The 19,281-nt window shown below is 55.2% G+C and overlaps 1 protein-coding gene across 1 annotated transcript; it reads left to right on the forward strand.

Annotated features, from left to right (window-relative positions):
* Positions 1-1,507: 1,507 nt before the first annotated feature.
* BPI (bactericidal permeability increasing protein) lies at positions 1,508-17,937 on the forward strand. Its single transcript, XM_024215440.1, has 15 exons — positions 1,508-1,710; positions 3,600-3,714; positions 4,475-4,603; positions 5,557-5,712; positions 6,323-6,386; positions 8,971-9,034; positions 9,594-9,685; positions 10,234-10,410; positions 11,482-11,541; positions 11,935-12,102; positions 12,592-12,659; positions 13,694-13,736; positions 14,573-14,636; positions 15,151-15,227; positions 16,614-17,937. Exons 1-15 carry the CDS (start codon positions 1,596-1,598, stop codon positions 16,650-16,652), a joined length of 1,431 nt encoding a protein of 476 aa, XP_024071208.1. The 5' UTR covers positions 1,508-1,595; the 3' UTR covers positions 16,653-17,937.
* Positions 17,938-19,281: the final 1,344 nt, after the last annotated feature.

Here is a 19,281-nt window from a genome sequence, read left to right on the forward strand (position 1 = left end):
CACAGTTACGCCATAATCATATCATCATATCTGTGTGAAGAGTATGGGGGCGTAATGCCACACCCATGAAGAGCGGCTCTGTTTTCACACGGGGGCGGCTCTGAATTAGGAGGGACCTCAGAAGGCGGGGGGGGGGGGGACGGGACATCCCCGGGAGAAGCAATGGGAAAGGTGCAGTGCTCTCTGTATGTATAAAGCAGCATCCCCCTGGGCGGATAACACACCTCTGGATTCTACAGGCCCCTCCCAGGTCAAGGGCAGGCAGGACTTGGAGCCACACAGAGGAATCCATCCCTTGGAGGCAGTGAGCAGGAAGTGACATATTTTAATGAGATCAGGCTGTTGGCCCAGTCCCACAGAACCCTTCAGCTTCTCCCGGGACCTCCGCTTGGAAGATTTATGCAGGAAACTTTGGGGCAGAAAAGCACGAGGCAGGGCGGCGCTTGCGGGGACTGCTGGGTGCGGGCTCAGCGGGCTGGGGCAGCGAGCTCCAGTGTAAGAAGCGAGTGCACGTCTGTGGTGAAGATGGACCGTAACAGCCTGGCTTCCCAATGACACTGCAGGCCTGGCGTCCCGGGCCCCGACCTGGCTTCCTGCACAGAACCGTGCGGTGAACGTGGCTGCTAGCCGGCCTCGCCGGGGTGCAGAGGGGATAAAAGAGCGACAGCCTTAATTCCCCGGACTGGCCCGTGCCATCTACCAGTGCTCACTCCGCGCTGACTGGGCCACGTCTTACTGGCCACGGCTGGTTGGTGAGGCCATTGGCTAATGGAGCTGGGGCCTGCTGAGAACGCGAAAAGGAGGAGAGAAATAACTGGGAAAAGCTGCTCCCAGCCAGGGGACTTGACAAGATGTAAAATCCTCCTCGCAAGGGAGAAAATGCCCAGAGAAACCTCTAGTGAGAGCAGCCCCCCAGCAGGTCCCTGCTGAGATATAAACGACTCCATCCTGCTCCCTGCCCTCTGTCAATGGAATGGGCAAAATACAGTGCAAGAATCCCTGGCTGAATCCCGCGGCCTGCTCCAGGAGCCAGCAAGGAGCTTGTTCCAGTTGCCAGGGCAGCGAGGAGGCATTTGAGGTTGGCGGGGTGCTGAATGCAAAGTCCTTGCCTCTCCTTTCCCCAGGACCCACCCTGGTATCCATGGAGACCCTTCCAGCTGCATTCCTGTGGCTTGCAGGGCTGCTGTCAGCAGGTGTCTGTTAGTGGAGCCGGGCGTCACCCGCACTGCAAGAGACCAGCAGAAACTCCCAAAGTGAGCAGCGAGCGAGCCACGGGCCAGGGAGCAGAGAGCACAAGTGCCCCGAGCAGCCCTGTCCCCTGGGGGGTGCCACTGCCCTCTGCCCGGGGGTCTGCCCCAGCCCCAGCCCCAGGAGGCGGAACCTGGAGCAGGACATGGCTGAGAATTGTGCAAGTGGGGACGGCCCCCAGAGGAATGTGAAAGCAACTTCCTGCTTCCTTGGCACCCGTTCTCAGTTCCCTTTTCCACCCTGCTATAAACACGCCGGTTATAACAGCAGGATCGGAGGGGAGCGTCGGCCAGCAGCCAGCTCAGCACGTCTCAGCGGCTGGACGGTACCTCCGCACTCCTGTAAGGATGACAACGCGTCGCCTGGCCCTGGCTGCCTCGGTGCTGGCTATCTGCACGGTGCTCACCAGGGCCACTAACCCCGGCTTTGTGGCCAGAATCACTGTTAAAGGCCTGGACTATGGTAGGTTCCCAGTCTAATTTGTGTCTGTCTCACTCCGAGCCGGGCGAGAGGGGCCAGGTGTGTGGCTACCCACAATGCACTGTGAGGGGGGTATGATAGGAACCAGTCGGCCAGTGGGATGGACACGACATGAGAGCCCAGATATGTGGGTGCTAGTCATGGCCGTGAGGATGGGTCCCGGGACCGTGTGGAGTAGCCTGTTCCCGTCTCTGGAATGGGCCTTTTCATGGCAACGTCTCCCTGTGAAGGCAGGGAAGGAACTCTACCAACCCCATTAGGGCCCTCGGAACTTGTATCCCTCCGGGCGTGTTCTCTGTGGGGTGCGTGCAGGTTAAATGGGCAGAGTCCTCCCCGTGTTCTCACTGCCTGTGGCGGGAAGCGAGTGCGCCCTGCAACCCGTCTTGGAGGATCTTTGGGGCTGGGGACCCCTCCCTGTCTCCCTTTGGCCCCCAGCTCTTGCTCCGTGTACTTCCCGACCCGGCAGCACATGGGGCTAGTTGGCTGGCATGATGTCTTGCTCCTTCAGTGCCTGATGCCAGCTCCCGAGGAGCAGAGAGACTCACCCAGGTCAACGAGCTCCCAGAGTGGAGGGAGGCTGGGTAAGGGCGGGGGCGGGGAGTGGCTGAGATGAGCGAGTTCGTGACTGAAGTGAAATCACAGACCGAGCTCCTATGCAGCCCTGTTCTGGATTGCACTATACTGCATGAGAAGCAGTTCATCCCCCCCGAGCACATCTGGAGAGCAGGAAGTGCCTTTCCCTCCCAGCTAGAGCCAACAACTGCAGCCGCCTAAGGGACTGTCTACACTGCAGTAAGAGGCGTGATTGCAGCTCGCACTCGCTTTAATTTCGGTCACGTGACTAGACCTAGCACACGCCGGCACGGACCCTGGTGCAGGCTGTACAAGCCCGCCGGGAATCCTGGGTACGTGCTCACGTTGCTAACCCACGCCAGGGCCATGCTGCCGGACCTTCGCTGCTGGTTTTAGCCGCACTAGCTAAATTCAAGCTAGAGCAAGCGGCAGGCCCACCTCCGGTTGCAGTGGACACACACCTGTAAGGGCCGTGCTGATCTCAGGAGAACCCTGGGCCCATCCTACCTGGCCCTGCTGTGTCTTGTGCAGTGCTCTCACTGTCAAAGTGAGTGCAGCGTGCGAGCACTCAGATCTGGGGCCTCTTTGACACCAACAACGAGGAGTCCTTGGGGCACCTTAGAGACTAACCAGTTTATTTGGGCATAAGCTTTCGTGGGCTAAAACCCACTTCATCGGATGCATGGAGTGAAAAATACAGGAGCAGGTATAAATACATGAAAGGATGGGGGTTGCTTTACCAAGTGTGAGGTCAGTCTAACGAGATAAATCAATTAACAACAGGATACCAAGGGAGGAGAAATAACTTCTGAAGTGGTAAGAGAGTGGCCCATTACACCAATGTTACCCGTGCTTTGCACTGGTTTAAACGACTGCCCGGGGTGCAGGGCCGTGACGAATGAGGCTCACTAGCATCCATTAGGAGCTGGAATTAATGCACGTTTTGACAATCAGCCCTGCTTCCTGGGTTCCCTTCCCCTTGGCACAGTGCAGCCTGCCCTGTGCCAATTCTCCACCTTGCTGCAGCCTTCCCCCATGGGCCAGGGTTAATCAGATGTCATTTAGTGCAGCCCGTCGCTCAGGCTGGAATGTTAGGGCACTTTCTCGCAATCTAAGGCTTCGCACTAATAATCGCACGTGGGATGGAAACCAGCTCCCTTCACTTATTGAATCAGCAGGTAAGTTACTAACTAGTTGTTCCTTTTGACACTTTCCTCGTGTGATGGCAAATATGCCAGGGCTGTATCTGGCTCGCTCTCAAAGGGCCAGCCTGTGACGTCCCCTTTGTGTCCCTGCAGCTCGTCAGGAGGGCATCGCTGCCCTGCAGAAGGAATTAGCCAAGCTGAAGCTGCCAGACTTCTCGGGGACCTTTAAAGTCAAGCTCTTAGGAAAGGTGCACTACACATTCTACAGGTGAGACCTTGGGGCTTCCGCGCGTAGCCGTCCCCCGCTCTGAGTGCAAGGTGTGGGCAGAGTCCTTCCCAGGGTGGGGCACGTCCCTGACGGACCGTTCCTCTCCTGCCGGAGAGCCAGGTGCCAGGGGGTCGAATAAGGTAGAGAGTGAATTGCCGTGGTTCTGCCAAACCTGTTTATCCAAACCTCCCAGACGGAGCCGGGTACAATGTGACCCGGATCCCAGGCACTCAAGGTTGGGATGGTGTTTGTGCAAAATCGGACCAATGGATTTGGCCAAAAAGAAAACCTACCCCCAGCCCAGTTTGTCCCTGTCTGATTCCAGAGCTAGTCCTTCCCCAGGGAGCAGAGCTCCCGACGCTGCTGGGATGACCTCTCCTTTCAGGAGACCACAAATAACCCCCCCACTCCCACCCCCAACCCGTCCCACACAAGCAGGTTCCTGTGATGGCGAAAGCACTTTGTGGCTCTCTCCCAGGAGTGAGGTCGCTGAGAGACCGTGGGTGACTGGCAGAGCGTTGTGTTCACAGGAGGGGGCACAGCCCCTCCATGTGCCTCAGGCCGGTCCTGGCGGGGTCACTCGTAAAGGAGGGAAGGAGTTTGTTCACCTTGACCTGCTCGGTCTTGGGCCCCGTGCGACCAGCAGTGCTGGTGGCTGTGGGGACATGGAGACCTATGCTGAAGGTGCGGCTGAGAGCCACCTGCCGGTTTTCCCGGGGAAGCTCTGGTTTCCTGCTGATAGAATTTCTCTCTCTTGTAGCCTGAACCTTCGCAGTTTCCAGTTGCCGAGTTCGCAGATTGCCCCGATCCCCAACGTGGGCCTGAAAGTCTCCATCGCCAACGCCTTTGCCCAGCTGAGGGGGAAGTGGAGGGTGAAGAAGAGATTTATGTAAGCGCCATCTGACCCCGCGTGTGTAACCCTTTGTGTCCCAAAACGGCCCTGTCTCTTCTATCTCCCCTCCCCCGCCCCCTTCACTCACACACACGCACTCACACTCACACACTTGTTCTTCCTTGTCATTTCCTGCCCCACTAACTTGTTTCCCACGTGTAGGGGGCTGATTCTCCTCTCATACTCGATTTACACCAGTGCAGCCCCTGATTTACACCAGCATGAGCGAGAGAAGGATCAGGCCCATCATCCACAGGGAGGCAGGCCCCAAAGCCCACCCAGGGGTGGGGGTCACCCATACGGGCTGTCTCCCTGGCGTGAGCATTCACGGGGATGATTGGAGGGCAGTACCCAAGCCCAGCTTTTCATTTCCTGAGGGCAGCATTCTCGCGGCACTGGGCAGGGGGCTGTGTTCTTCTCTGGATCTCTCCGACAGCCCTCGTAGACTCTGGCCTCTGCACTTCAGCCCTTGGCGATCCGTCTAGGGGCTTGGTTGCGTGGCTCCTGGGGCAGAGCCATGGGGATGAGGGTGGAGGGAATTTCTTGCTGTGTTCTCCCCTTCTGCCTCGGTAGAAATGGCTCAAATGGCTGGTGGGTGATATGGGGCAGCCCCAAGGCTGATGCTCTGAGCTGGTTAGTATGAAGCACTGGGGAATGTACTGGAGGGCGCAATCCTGCAGTGAACCTCCATCCCGGGCATGGAACCAATGGCCTTATAGATTATTTCCCATTCCCTAATTCCTGCAATAATGATGGATAAAGGAAAAAAGAAACGGCGGAGTGACTACGTATCCTGAATATTGCTCCAGCCTCAGGGATGTTCCTCGTGAATAATCAGTGCTCCGGGGATTAACAGACAAGCCCTTTCCACCAGCATATGGCATGTGCAGGGCATTAGGAGAGCCCCTGGCTGCAAATGCAATCTCTGCTCCTTCCTCCTTTTCCATTAGCAGGGACAGTGGGTCGTTTGACCTGAAGGTCGAGGGTCTCTCTATCTCTATTGGTCTGAAGCTGGGCAGCGACGCCTCTGGGAGACCCACCGTTACCACCTCAGAGTGTGGAACCCACATCTCCAACGTTCGGGTGCACATTTCGGGCAGGTTTGGGTATGTAACTTCCCTTAATTGTCATGGCTTGGGGATCATGCTGATTAGCCCACCTTCTACAAGGGCCTCCAGGGATATAGGTTACCGTCAGCCCATCTCTGCTGTGCCCACTGGTCTGTAAGCAGCACTGCCGGCCCTTCTCATTCCTTCCTTCCCAGAATGCTAGCGGGGTAAACTGAATCCTAGAGTAATTGGCCCAAAGGCCCAGTAGCTGCATAGGGAGGCTAATTAAGGAACAGCTCCGCTACTGCCCGGGAGATTGGTTGGTCAAAGACGAATTTAATAAATAAACATGCAGAACCAAATCATGAGCTAATGAATTATCTTGCCCCAGGTCTGAATTTGGCCCAGGGTGTGGTCCCTTTCGGAGACACGTTTTCAGCCCATCTCTAAATTTGGGTGCACACATTTTACAAGCCTATCGATTTGCAAATGCAGCCATCATATCAAAGCAAAGCAAAGCAGCCAAGGTTTGAATCCAAAACATCCTGGGACAACGTGCCCCGTGGTCACACACTTCTCTAGTGTCGCCCCTGCCCAAGGAGACGCTCCTCCGATTTCCTCCCCTGGGCAGGAGCACGACTTTAGCACGCTGTGTTTTTCTCCATAGCTGGCTGTACAATCTCTTTCACAAGAAGATTGAGTCCAGCTTCAGGAGGACCATGGAAGGCAAGGTACGATATGCTAGGAGCACAGAATACCAACCCTTTTTAGTGACCCCTCCTCCACTGGCCAGCTCTCCTGCAGCACTGACACCATTTCCAGATGGCCCATGTCCACAGGCTCTTGCTCTCAGGCGAGAGCTCGGGGGACGGGGGGTGTCCTGGAGCTCGATTTCTTGGGGAGAGGCGAGCGGTACGGAGATCAGTGCTGCAAAGTATTGTGAAAAACCACATTAACGGCAGTCCCCTCGGCAGTGCACAGTTCTTACGGAATTCTAAACTTGCAACATTTGCCAGTGCCTAATATAATCGGTCTCAATTAACATAGACTGTTCTTTTCACCTGGTCTGTTAATTAGATCGCATGCCTCAGCCACGCTCGTATCCAACGAGAGAGCCCACTTCGACCGAGGCTTTGAATGGCCTGTCACTCGCAGAGATTGTTAGGAGCTTTGGGGTAGAAATTCTCATCGCTGGATTTACAGACATTTACCGGCTTGTTTTAATAGGGCACAGTAGCTAAACCCTGATACCGACAGCACGGTCCAATAGCCTACCCTCAGGAACCTGCACCAAGACATGGAAACAAGCTGTTAGCAATAATTGCTACACGGCTAACTGGCACGACTTGCTCCATCTCTGCATGTGAACCTCATTCAGAAAGGAGGCAGTTGGAGAACAGGGAAAAGTCCATTTATATAATAGATTTAAAATACTGGACTGATTGTATTGAGCTACTTTTAGTGCCATCTAGTGGCTTTCTAAGGGCCATCTGGAAGCTGTTGGAGCAGATGGGTTGGCATTAGAAGCAAAGCCCGGGCCTATCAGAGATGTGCTTCCATTTAAGGCTTTCGTCTCCTGCCTCTCTGGAGGGGACACCACTGGGGAACCTTGGAAACCTGGTGAGAATCTCTCTCAGTAGCTCCCCTTCTGCTCCTCTTGCAGCACGTCAGGTCCCTGTCACCACATGCAAGAAACTTCCCGTAGGCAGAGGCCTAGACCCCCCCTATAGCGACCAGTTAATCTGCTCATGCCTGTCCCAAGGAAGTCACTGAACTGCTTTGTTTCCCCTCCTTAGAAGAGGGGGTGCATCCTGTCTCTCACCCTAACTCCCTGCACCCCCCAGCTCCCTGTCAGTCTCAGGGACTTTCCCACACCCTGCATAGCTGACCTGCCCCTGCCTTGCCTCTCTCCCCTCCCCATTCTCTGCTGGGCTGGCTCCCCCTTGACACACAAGCGTGTCTCTGTGCACTAGGAAGGTGTGTGAATGCACAAGGGCTGTTATATGACTCAGCCCGCAACAAACCTTTCCTGTTTCCCCATCAGTCTCAGGTGCTCCAGGGCCTTAAATTAAAAATATATGGAGCTATACCTATCTCATAGAACTGGAAGGGACCCTGAAAGGTCATCGAGTCCAGCCCCCTGCCTTCACTAGCAGGACCAAATACGGGGATGTGTCCTGTCTCTGCACAGCAGGGTGGAAGGAACATACCTTCCCTTTCAGAAGCTGTACAGCAGAGAGCAGGGAAAAGAACTGGTTTGACAACTACCACGCGTGAGCGTGAGCTGACCGCATGATGGATAACGGGGACCCGTGGACTAACCAGGCAGCTCCTGCCTCGTACCTCTCGAGGGAATTCCCCCCTTGTGTTCAGCTTTCTGTTTTCTGGTTACCGTTCCCCTTTCCTCTGAAGCACTGGATATTGCTCTCGGCCATGCTGCAGGCCAGCGGCCAGACTGGACAGACCAAGGTCCGATCCAGCGCGGCAGTTTCTGGGTCCTTATGGGAAACGGGACTGGAGACGATCTCCAGCAGGTATTCTAGTGCGTTGGCAGGGTTATTCCCTGCAGTCCGTTTCCTACCATGCTGTGTACGCTGGTTCAATCCCCCAGTAATACTCAAGTGGCGTTTATTCAGAGCACCTGGAGCTGGGGGAGAAGAGTCAATAGCGTGCTGTCAGTGTTTGGCTTTTAGCATCACACTCCATCATGCTGTTTCTCTCCCCCTCCCCAGGCAAGGCTGAATTAGCCCTTTCTGGTTGCCTGGGTAGGCTAAAAACTTGGCTACCCAGCCTGGCTTACCCAAGAGCAGTAAGTTAAAGACACCGCACTCCCCCACTCTATGTGCTGCCTCCATTTGGTGAACAGACAAACTTCCAGTCTACGTGATGGAGCTTTGGCCATAGAGGTCACAGAGATCATCCAGAGCAGGTTGGATTCCACGGACATATTCCCCCACGTGTCCAGTATAGAACTGGGAATTGAGTCACAAGTGAGACCCTTTTCAAAGGAGCTCAACTCCGCCACCAGGCTGTGCTTGGAGTTGTTTGCATGAGCAAATATTTGCACACACAGCCCCCCAACACACACATACACGTGATGCATGCATGTTGGGCAGTGAGCCAGACCGCTGCCTCATTTGCATGCACAAATGTCACTTGCATGTGCAAACGCAGGCTTTTGCATAAGTAAAAGAATTGTGCAACATCGCAGAAACTAAGAGGCGGTTTGAGGACTTGCCACTCTGTGTGTGACTCAGCCTTTCCAGACGGAGCTGCTGGCCGGTCACCAAGGTGTCACTTCTCTGTTTTCCTCAGGTCTGCGGAGCGGTGACCAGTTCTGTCACCACCAAGCTGCAGCCCTATCTCCAGACTGTGCCAGGTACAACATGGGGATGGCTTTGGATTTTTACAAGTATTTCCCCCAGGCCAGGCACATGCTATGGGACACTGTTTTTCACCCCGCATTTAGCCTCCGGCCCACACTGAGGGCCATGGGGCACCACCTCACCCCAGAGGGACTGCGTGAGCTCCCTGGCGGAGGCTGTCCCGCTCCGTACCTAGTCAGCTGCTGTCTGGACAGGAGGGTGCAAAGCCCTGCCTCCTCCCTGCAGCCTCTGGGGAGCATGGCGGGAGCAGGCCCAGGGCCCCCCAGGGGTTGGGACTGCGGTTGTCCTTAGCAGAAAAGACCTAGGTTGACTCTCCGGGCTGAGGGCTAGTTCCCAGAGCTGGTAGCTACAGAAAAACCCTGTCTCTTTGCGCCGAACTGAGCTAAGGGAGAATAAACCTGGCTCCCTAACTCCCCATGCCACTGGTAACTCCTCCCTGGCTTGCTGCTCTGTGTGAGTCCCAGCTGGGGAGTGGGAACGGCTCCCCCCCCCGGCCTCCCGATTTCCTCTGGCATCTCAGCCCGTCGGATTTGTGTCTCTCCTGTTCTGCAGTCACAGCAAAGATAGACAAGGTGGCTGGGATTGATTACTCCCTGGTTGCACCTCCCGCGGCAACAGCCCAGTCTCTGGACTTGAATCTGAAGGTGAGAGGGGAACGGAGGGACACACACAACCCTGCGGGGATCAGTGAAGAATATTGGTACGTTCCATTAGCATTTCTGCCTAGCGAGGTCCTGGAGCATCAACTACCAGGTGCCGGAGCTAGGGGCTGGAAGTCAGGACTCACTGATTCTGTTCCCAGATCTGCCACTCAGTGTGGAATTGTGGCCATCAGCAAGTCACTTAACCTCTCTGTGCTCCAGTGACTTAGCTGCAGCTAAAAAGGGTGAAATGAGTAAAATGCAATCCGTCCCTCTCTGGTGTCAGGTACAGGGCACTTGAGCTCCTTCCCGTGACGAGCTCCCGGCCATTCCTACAAAGGCATTAGCATTCTTTATATTGAGCCAGTCCCGGGTTATTTTTAACACGCTCTGGCGCGAGTGCAGGGCGGGGAGAGCGGTGGGTAGACCCGGTTTTTATTCTCTTCCTCTGAACGCTTTGCTCCCGAGCTGGGTCAGTGAAAACCAAGTGAATTCCAGCTGCCCCTGTTCTCCCTCCCCCAGGCGTCACTCTTCCTTTCCTTCCTCACTAGGGTGAATTTTTTTCCCTGGCCCATCGCTCTGCCGTCCCCTTTCCTCCTCCTGCACTGGCCTTCCCGGTGGATCATGACCGCATGGTTTACTGCGGGGCCTCCAGTTACTTCTTCAACACAGCCGGCTTTGTGTACCACACGGCCGGGGCCCTGCTCTTCGAGATCACTGACGCCATGGTAAGGGCTGTGGGACTCAGGAGACCTGGGTTCCATTCCCATCTCAACCCCAAGCTTCCTTGGGCGTGTCGCTGAGTCTCTCCGGCCCATCTGTGAAATGGGGATCGTTGAATCGCCCTACTGCATGGGGTGGGGGTGGGATAACTCCATTGATGACTGCATGGCCTCAGACACTGGTGGTGAGGGCCATATGAGTACCAGGATGGGTAGGGGCAGGGGCGTCTGGGGTACGTGAGTGGGGGATGTTTTCTTTCTCATCGGGCACCACATGTAGAGTTTGCAGTGATCCCCTGACAGGGTAAAAGGCAAGATCTCACGTGGACCCGCCCTTAGAGGTGGATACCCCCCTTGCTGCTGGGGGGTTGAGAGCTCTTCTCCCCGCTCAGGGAGGGTCCCACAGACCCTAGGCTATGGCTGCTGGAGAAGGAGGTGGGTGTTTAGTCACAGTTCCTGGGCTAATGGCACCGCTGAGCCCATCCGCTTTCAGGCCTTGGGCTGCGACCTCCCTCAGGATGGACGCAGGCGATTCTCTCACTCTCAGACTGGGGCCCTGTGCATCAGCTGTAGTCACCCAGCAGGTCTGAATTCCAGCATGAACATGCCACTGCCCCCAGTAGGAGTTAGATCGAACAGGAAATGCTAATAACCCACCTCAGTTGTAGCGTCACTTTCCCTGACTGACCAGGTCACATATCAGGTTCATACGGGGCTTGGCCTTACACAGCCGTAGTCTTAGATTATTGCATAGCAGCCCCATGTCTGTTATACATGTAATGCGCCTTCAAAGACCTTGAGTTAGGTAATGAGATGGGGATATGCCCAGACACAGCGGTCACTCAGTTCTGGAGGAGCCCATCCCCGGGGGTACCTGTGGCCCCAGGTCCTTGCTGTCCTACAAAAGGGCACCTGGAGAAACCTTTCCCTGTTGGTGAAACTAGCTTCTAGTGAGGAAGGTGGAGGTGGGTTTGGTGGCTGATTTTGCCTCCAGCTCTTCCTTGTGCCGTTCCATACGGCAGGTCATTGCTGCGGTGAATTGGCCCTCAGGCACCATTTGTATTTCTCCTGCTACAGATTCCTAAGGAGTTTAAATTCCATTTGAACACCTCCACCTTTTCAGCCTTCATTCCCCAGGTAAGTGTCCCGCTCCCCTGAGAGAGCGTCGGTGCTGGGCCAGCTACCTATCTGCCACACACAAACGATTGGGCATCGGGGTTTGCTGGGGATGGCCGCAGTGCCTTGGTCTGTTGTTTTCAAGTGAGCCGTCGCCCATTCACAGACTGGATTAAAGATGAGAACTTCCCACAACACTTTGGTTTGTGTTTAGGAAAGACGTGTTTGGAAATGGCGAGGTGGGCCCGCCGCTCGCTTGGGCGATGGTCACTGGAGGAACATGATGTGTTGTTAGATTAAAGGCTGCATCAGATTCCATTTCTCAGGGACTTTGCTTTATCACTGTACCGAGCTTGTGCGAATCTGTTGTCACCTTCCCTGGTGCTGACTGGCTCTCCTCTGCTCCGTCCCCAGCTGGAAAAGATGTACCCAGACAAGCTGATGAAGCTCAGGATTAAAACCTCTTCTGCTCCATTCCTGACCATCACGCCTGGGAACTTGTCGCTTACGCCTGTTGTGGATATCCAAGCATACGTTATCCTACCCAACTCCTCCCTTGTCCCTGTCTTCCTCCTCAGCGTGGTCAGTCTGGGCATGGCTTATGGATATTGACCCTGGGTGGAGAGACCTTAGTGCAGTTGTCCTACTGATGATAGAGGAGGGATCTGGCATATGGACCTGGAATAGCTGTGAGCTCTCCTAAGCTCATATCCCTGTGTTGCCCCCTCTAGCAAGTTGACTCCTGCTGGGATCGGCTGGGACTGGATTTGCCATGAGCTGGGCCCCATCCCTTTGCCAAGTGCAGCAATTCTACTGCATTCGCACAGCAGGAGAGGAGAGGGACCCCTCCCATAACCTGCCTTTCTGCCTTTCCCAGCACAGCCCCTCTGGCTTCCTCCCGAGGCCAGCTTCGCTCCAAGTGCTGTCAGCAAGGTGACAGTGCAGGCTGTGCCCAGCCCTTCCCCCGGAGGAGCCAGAGCTCACTCCTGGCTCCCCAGTGCCAGGGAAGGGCCTTTGCATTCACAGTGCCAGTCTCATGGGAACTGATGTCACTTCTCCTTCTATTCCTAGACCAGCAGCGTTTCAGCCAAGATTATGGTGACCTCTGCCCGGATAGGTGGGACCCTGGAACTTGGCAGGTAGGAGCCACAGCGAGGGTCGGGGGGAGTTCAACCTTTGTCCTTCCCCGCTGAGCCGCCCTCAAGTCACAAGATGCTCGTAAAGGCTTGATAGCGAGCCGGGCGTCTCTGAGAGCAGTTTCAGAGTACCAGCCGTGTTAGTCTGTATCCGCAAAAAGAACAGGAGTACTTGTGGCACCTTAGAGACTAACAAATTTATTTGAGCATAAGCTTTCGTGGGCTACAGCCCACTTCTTCGGATGCATAGTCTTTCTGAGAGCAGTGTGGATCCTGGGGAATGGCGCTGCCAGAGGATTCAGCTAAACTTCCTGCAGGGCCCAGGAGGTGTTAGAGTTTCCATTCTGGGGATGAGGGCAGGGGGAGGGTGGGAGGGAGGCTGAGAAGCATCCCAGAGCTGCAAGCCCAGACTCCCTGCTGGTTAGTGGGCTAGCCATGGCCATGGCCTTATTGGTGGGGTAAATCCAGCCCTTTTGGCATCAGGCGAGTTGCATCGGCTTACATCTGAGCTGAATTTGGTCCTGTACCTGCCAGTGAAGGCCAGGGCTCACGGGGCGGGGGAGCGACGAAGCTGGGATGAAAGCTGTGGGATTCAAACTCCCAGCTCCCCTGGTATGTGACCTTCACTCCTCCCAGCATGCCTCGGCATTACAGCATACACAACACTGAGTATCACAGTGCACCGCCAGCCCCGGCCGCCCCACAGCGCCCAAGTATCACTGCCCAGGGCCCGCCCCCGGCCGCACCCCAGCGCCCAAGCATCACTGCCCAGGGATGCCCCTGGCCGCCCCACAGCGCCCGAGTACCACACCCAGGGCCCGACCCAGCCATGCCCATCACTGCCCGAGGCCTGCTCCTGGCCGCACCCCAGTGTCTGCTGCTATCGCAGAGGGATGGCAATGCTATGCTTGCAGCCATTCCACTCTCTTGAAAGGCCGGGCTGGCTGCGGGTGGGGTTCAGACGCGAGCCCCCCGCAGGGCAGAGCTCCCTACGCGAGGGTGCGACGGACATGCCAAGTCTCTGTGTTTTTCTGCAGGCTGCAGCTGTCGCTGAAGCACTCGGACGTCGGCCCTTTCTCCGTGAGTTCTCCTCAAAGGGACTTCACACCAGAAGTCACCCAGGCTCTGCTTGGAGGAGCTGCTGGCCTTGATTCACACCCCTGGGTGTGCACCCAAGGGAGGGCTCCCGGGGGGGGGGAGATGGCGCCCCACTGCCTCCATTCTGTGGGGGTGCCACCGGGGCTCAAGAGGAGCTGCACCACTGGGGTCTTCTCATCTCCCAGGACTCAAGTTCCACAGGCCCATCCCTTGCTCCTCCTTGTGTCTACACTGCACACTAAGCCCAGGCTGGGACTCAGGTGTCAGCCCCCCTTCCAGCAGCAAGCACTCAGGGCCTGGGTCCGAGGACCCTGCTAGGGGACTGGGTCCCCTTCTGGGACCCCTCGGGGGCTGGGGTCAAAGCCCTGTCATTTTGCAGTGTGGCTGGAGGTCAAGCTGCAGCCTGAGTCAGACGGTCTGCGTGGTGCAGTGTGGACGCATCAGCCCACCTGGGTCTCCCAGGTGGAGCAATTCTAAGCCCAGGTTTACACTGCAGTGCGGTTGCTCAGGGAAACACTGAGTCCACCTGCCCAGGTCCCCCAGAGCCAGGCTCAGGGTGCGGTGTAGACATGCTGCGTGAGACACGGAGCCTGTACACCCCCTGTGCCTGCCTGTGGGACCTGGGACGATGCTCCCCCAGCCCCGGGGGTTGCAGTCTGTGGGACTTGGTTAGTTTCCAGGACGGCCCCTGTGTTTTGTCTCCTTGGTTCAAGCAGATTCTTACCTGAGTTCCTGGTCCCCTGGCACACAGCCACCCCCCTCCCATTGCCTCCCCTGCTGCCAGCTGCAGAGGGTTACGCTCTTCATTGCATCCCCAGGTGCAGCTGCTGCAGGCGCTCATGAACTTCTATGGCTCAAGCATCCTGATCCCACGCATCAACGGTGAGGGGCTGGTGGGTCCACGGGTATCTGTATCAGACCAGAGCCCTGACACCCCACTTATCAGCAGTGGGGAGGAGCTGCTGCGGGCAGAGGAGATCTAGATCCCAGAGCTTCCACCAGCGTCCTGGGGACCACGGCACACACAGGGTGGGTGGCTGGAGAGAGTCCATCTCGGAGCGGTGACACGCAGAGAAGAGAACACACTGGAAAGAATGTGCCTGACGGCGCACGTCTTAATGCCTTCCAGATCCCGTCTCCCTAACGCGCTGCGTCTCGTGCTGCAGCTCGCAGGGACCGGCTCCTGCGTGCGTGTGCAGGGGCAGAGTGGCACGCGAGACGTCTCCCCGCTTGTGCAACTGCTGGGGGAGCTCCTGGCCCCCCCCAGGGAGCAGGGGTGCTAACAAGGGGAGGGCTGGGTGGGTGCGAGTCGATGGTGCCCGGTTCGCTGCACAACCCCACAGCGACTCGGGTTGTTCTGCCCCACCATTGCTCTCATGAGTGGTTTATTTTGCAGCGAGACTCAAGGAGGGCTTCCCTCTCCCACTGCCGGCTCGCATCCAGCTCTCCAACCTCGTCATCCAGCCCCACCAGGTCAGTGAACACAGTCCTCTGTGCTGGGCAAAGGGGCAACAAATAATGCCAGCAGCGGGCCGGATCAGAGTGAGGAGCAGGGTGTGAGCCGGGCCTGGAACAAGCGCCACTGGATACATTAGTACAGGGCCAGGGAGGGGCAGGGGAAGGCGAGGTGGCCTACTAAACCCTTTTCATGGCTAGTGAAGCTCTTGCGGGGGGGCGTAGGGGGGGAGAGGGAAGGAAGGGGTCTCTGCGCTGACACACAGGTTGGTGGAAGCGTGGGGAGGAGGAGCAGTGCCGTTCACAGGCAGGGGACCAGGCAGGAGTCGGTGCTAGCTGGCAGGGAGGAGCTGGTCTGTACTAAGGGAGGAGAATGAGGAGAAGATCACTAGTCAGTGTCAGGGGTCCAGCAACACACAGTCTCCATGGGAGCCCAGGTTCATATAAAGCCCTCTGTCTACCCAAGGTACATCCCTGGATTTCCTGGGGATTCACTGGGCATGGGCGGACGGGGGGTAGGACGAGTCACTCAGACAAGAAGTTAGGAACTGAGCTGGTCTCGGCCCTGAGCGTCAGGGTCCAGATTTTCACAATTGCACAAGTACAGTTGCACACCAATCCCAGAACTGCACGTTCAGAGTCAGCGTGCAAATATACATGTGGTTTTGTGTTTTCTGAAAATCTGGTCTTAACTTTCACATGGCTCTTTTTATAAAGAGCAGAGATTTGCTGTGATTTTTTACCCTAAATTCCCACCATCTCCACCACCACTAACACACCCAGTCTTGCGATGTGCTATGTGTGGGTTTTCTATTGGGTCGCATCCTTCCCTGTCCCCACCCTCACGTTAGCAGTGGCTGCATTCCGATGCCTTTGTATGCACATAGACGGCTCAAGCCAATGCACACTGAAATCAGTGCAGAGTCCTATTCATTTCAACGGGGCTTGGATCGAGCCCAGACTTTGTGAGGCAGCATGAGAGGAACTAAAGAAACGTACCATGTTAAGGACTGAGTCCATTGGGTGTTGGCCAGGCACGTTTGTAAAGCCCTTGCAAAGCAAAGCAGCATGAGAATGTCGGTGCCTGTGACTACTGCAGCACATCCAGCCTAGGGCAAATGACAGAAACAGAGAAACAGCTGCTCACACAACGCTGAATAAATATAAAGTTGGGAACAATAGCTGGGGAGAAACATGGATTTCCCTCTGATGTGGAGCCAACTCACACGCTACATGCCCTGCGGCGTGCACCATACACACGTGCTCACCGGCTTGCTGCTCTAATTAGAGTACATATTCCCTGATTAAAGCGATCCCTGCATTTGCCTAATGCAGGTGGGCTCTGCTGTTCTGTGACCAAAGGAAAGGCTTTGCCAGTGGGTTACATCATGATCTCTTTCCTAGAACTTCCTGCTGTTTGGAGCAGACGTTCGTTACGTGTAGAGGCCGAGGACGAGACGCTGAAAGAAATGACCGATATGAAAAGACAACGTTCCTCTTTCCCCTGAGCAGCACCTGGCCTTGTGAATGGATAGCAGGCTCCCGCCTTTCCTCTTTGCCTGCGCCGCACCCATCCTCATGCCCAGAGAGGGCTCCAGATTCTCTCCTTCCCCCTGCAATTCACTGCTACCAAAGCTGTTTGTCCAGGAGTAAAAAACATGTGATTTGTCTCCAAAGAAATTCCTCCGCTGCCTGTCTCGGTCTGGATCACTGGGCACTGGATAGACAGAGGAGCAGCATGTGCATTCGAACAAAAAGAAAAACCAAGCAAACGAGCTTCCCTTCCACAGCCTTTGATACTAGGAAACCGTTCTGGTATGTGCTGCTCTCCAGCACGCAGGAACCGATCCAGCTCCCAGGAAAGATGCCCATTGGCTGCACTGGGAGTTGGCCCCTGCCCTGAACCAGTCAATGGATTTATTAACACACTTGGGGTGAAGTTCTAATCCGCGTTAATGAGCAGCTGTGCCCATTGCCCTGCGTAGCAGACTGGCTGTGCCAGGTGGAGTGTGGCCTGGGGAGCCGCTCACAATAGAACCTGAGAATGGGCGTTCAGAAGGGACGTGGCCATTGATTGTGCAGAGCAATTCAGGGTGGTGCAGAAGAGACCAGAAATGAACAAAAGCCAGGGGGTGAGGCCTGATTAGCAGGGAGCTGGGAGCCACACGCACCAGGCCCCGGCTGTCAGTCTTCATCTGAGCCCTGGCCCTAGTTTTGTTAAGTGTTGTGTGCAACTGAAAATACCCACGCACCCTACTGGGACGTTAGCATCTAAGCTGGGGGTTCCTCCACCTTTCCCCCAGTGGGCAGACATTGTCTCGTGGTCGTGGCCCACTGCCCCTCACACTCGCCATGCTGGGTCGTCTCTGGGGTAGCTATGGCAATTGCTTTCATGGATCAGTAACGTGGCAGCATTTCCTGTATCTGCTGCTGTCTCTTTAATGCAGTGTAGCAGCTAGCAATGAAGGGGGGCGAGGGAAGGAGAACCAGCACCATGTGACCTGCCAGCTCGCTGCACATTTTATAATGATGAGAAAACCCTGGAAAAAAGGCACATTGGAATTGTGGGTTCCTCAGAACAGGGCTCCCGGTCCCGCATCTCCCCCGATCCACTTTTCACTCTGACCAGCTGTAACCTATTTATTCACACTGCAGTGTGCTCCAGTGGAAAGTATGTTAGAAAGAGGAACACATGTTTTATTGTGCTGTTGGCAAATAAAACACTCTGATAAAGGCAGACGTTGCAGAAGGTTTTTTCATCTATTTCTGTGGCCCGTCAGCAGAATGTTTACTCAGAGGAAGTACCTGACATAACAATACTACTTTACACGCACATGCCTCTCATAAACACCTCTCCAGCGTTTGCGTGTAACACACTAGCCAACTGGGACATTTTCCATTGCCTTCGGTGGGCTTTGCGTCAGGTCCAGAATGGCTTTCAGCCAAGCATTTGAAAGCTCCATTACACACAGTAATGAGGTGGCTGAAAAAATTCTGTAAAAAAACATTTTTTCCAGTGAAAAACAAGTTTTTTATATCCTGGAAATTTTGGGGGGAAAACTATGAAATCCAACAAATTTTCTCTTTTCAGTAACGAAAAACCAAGTGCATTTATTAATTTATTTATTGTTTAAAATGAAAATTTTTGATTATCAGGTTTTCAACAAAAACTAAAAAAAATTAAGACTTTTATGAGAAGAAAAACAACAAAAATCATTTTCTTCAGAATTTTTCAAGGAAGAGGTGAATAATTGTCCAAGCAGCACGACCGATTAATAAGGTCTGCGGGATAGGCAGCCATCGTACATGTGAGTAAACTGAGGCAAGTAGCGGTTGAGTCACATGCTCGGTTTTATAGCAGAGCCAATAATCAAACACAGGAGTCCTGACTCTCAGGTCCCTCCCCTACCTGCCAGGTGACACAAAACTCTGTATGAAATACTAACCACTTATTCACTGGATATTTTTTCTTTAGTAGTTTGAATGCAGATTAACTTTCCCACCCACTGCTGGACTCTGGTGTTACGTAGGTCGCTCAGAGCAGTCCTGAGGCAGTAACTTCTGCCTGAGAGTCTCTTGAGGTGGGTAGTGACTGATTTCCCCAGCCCTATTCTGTAATTCTCGGAGAGGATAGATTCAGGCAGCTGTTGGCGTAGGCAATGCTGGAGACCTGGGCCCTGTCTGCCCACAAAGAAGCCAGGCTGGTCCTGCAGGGCTTGAGGGAGGTTTGCCTGGCAGCAGGGTCGCCTGGGGGGGGGGGGGGCAAATGGAGCAATTTGCCCCAGACCCCAGGCCCCACAGGAGCCCCCATGAGAATATAGTATTCTATAGTATTGCAACTTTTTTTTATGGAAGGGGCCCCCAAAATTGCTTTGCCCCAGGCCCCCTGAATCCTCTGGGCGGCCCTGCCTGGCAGGTGGTGATGAAGGTGGACACGGCTGGGGTGTCAAAGGCACGAAAAAGCCGACAGCAGGACGAGCAGAACTTGCTGTTGGAATGTCAGGCCCCCACGTGACAGGCAGCGTGATGGTTTCCGGAGCTGCTGTCCAGGCGGGAGCCAGTGATTAGAGGC

The sequence above is a fragment of the Terrapene carolina genome, unplaced genomic scaffold (genome assembly GCF_002925995.2).
Source record: "Terrapene carolina triunguis isolate 2854851 unplaced genomic scaffold, T_m_triunguis-2.0 Scaffold130, whole genome shotgun sequence".
NCBI classification, from domain to species: Eukaryota; Metazoa; Chordata; order Testudines; family Emydidae; genus Terrapene; species Terrapene triunguis.

What these genes read in the sequence shown, in the direction of transcription:
- BPI (XM_024215440.1), top strand. Translation starts at nt 1,596, where the DNA reads ATGACAACGCGTCGCCTGGCCCTGGCTGCCTCGGTGCTGGCTATCTGC. An exon ending in GTGCACTACACATTCTACAG is followed by an intron (nt 3,715 to 4,474) that starts GTGAGACCTTGG and finishes TCTCTCTTGTAG; the next exon opens with CCTGAACCTTCGCAGTTTCC. An exon ending in CACATTTCGGGCAGGTTTGG is followed by an intron (nt 5,713 to 6,322) that starts GTATGTAACTTC and finishes TTTTCTCCATAG; the next exon opens with CTGGCTGTACAATCTCTTTC.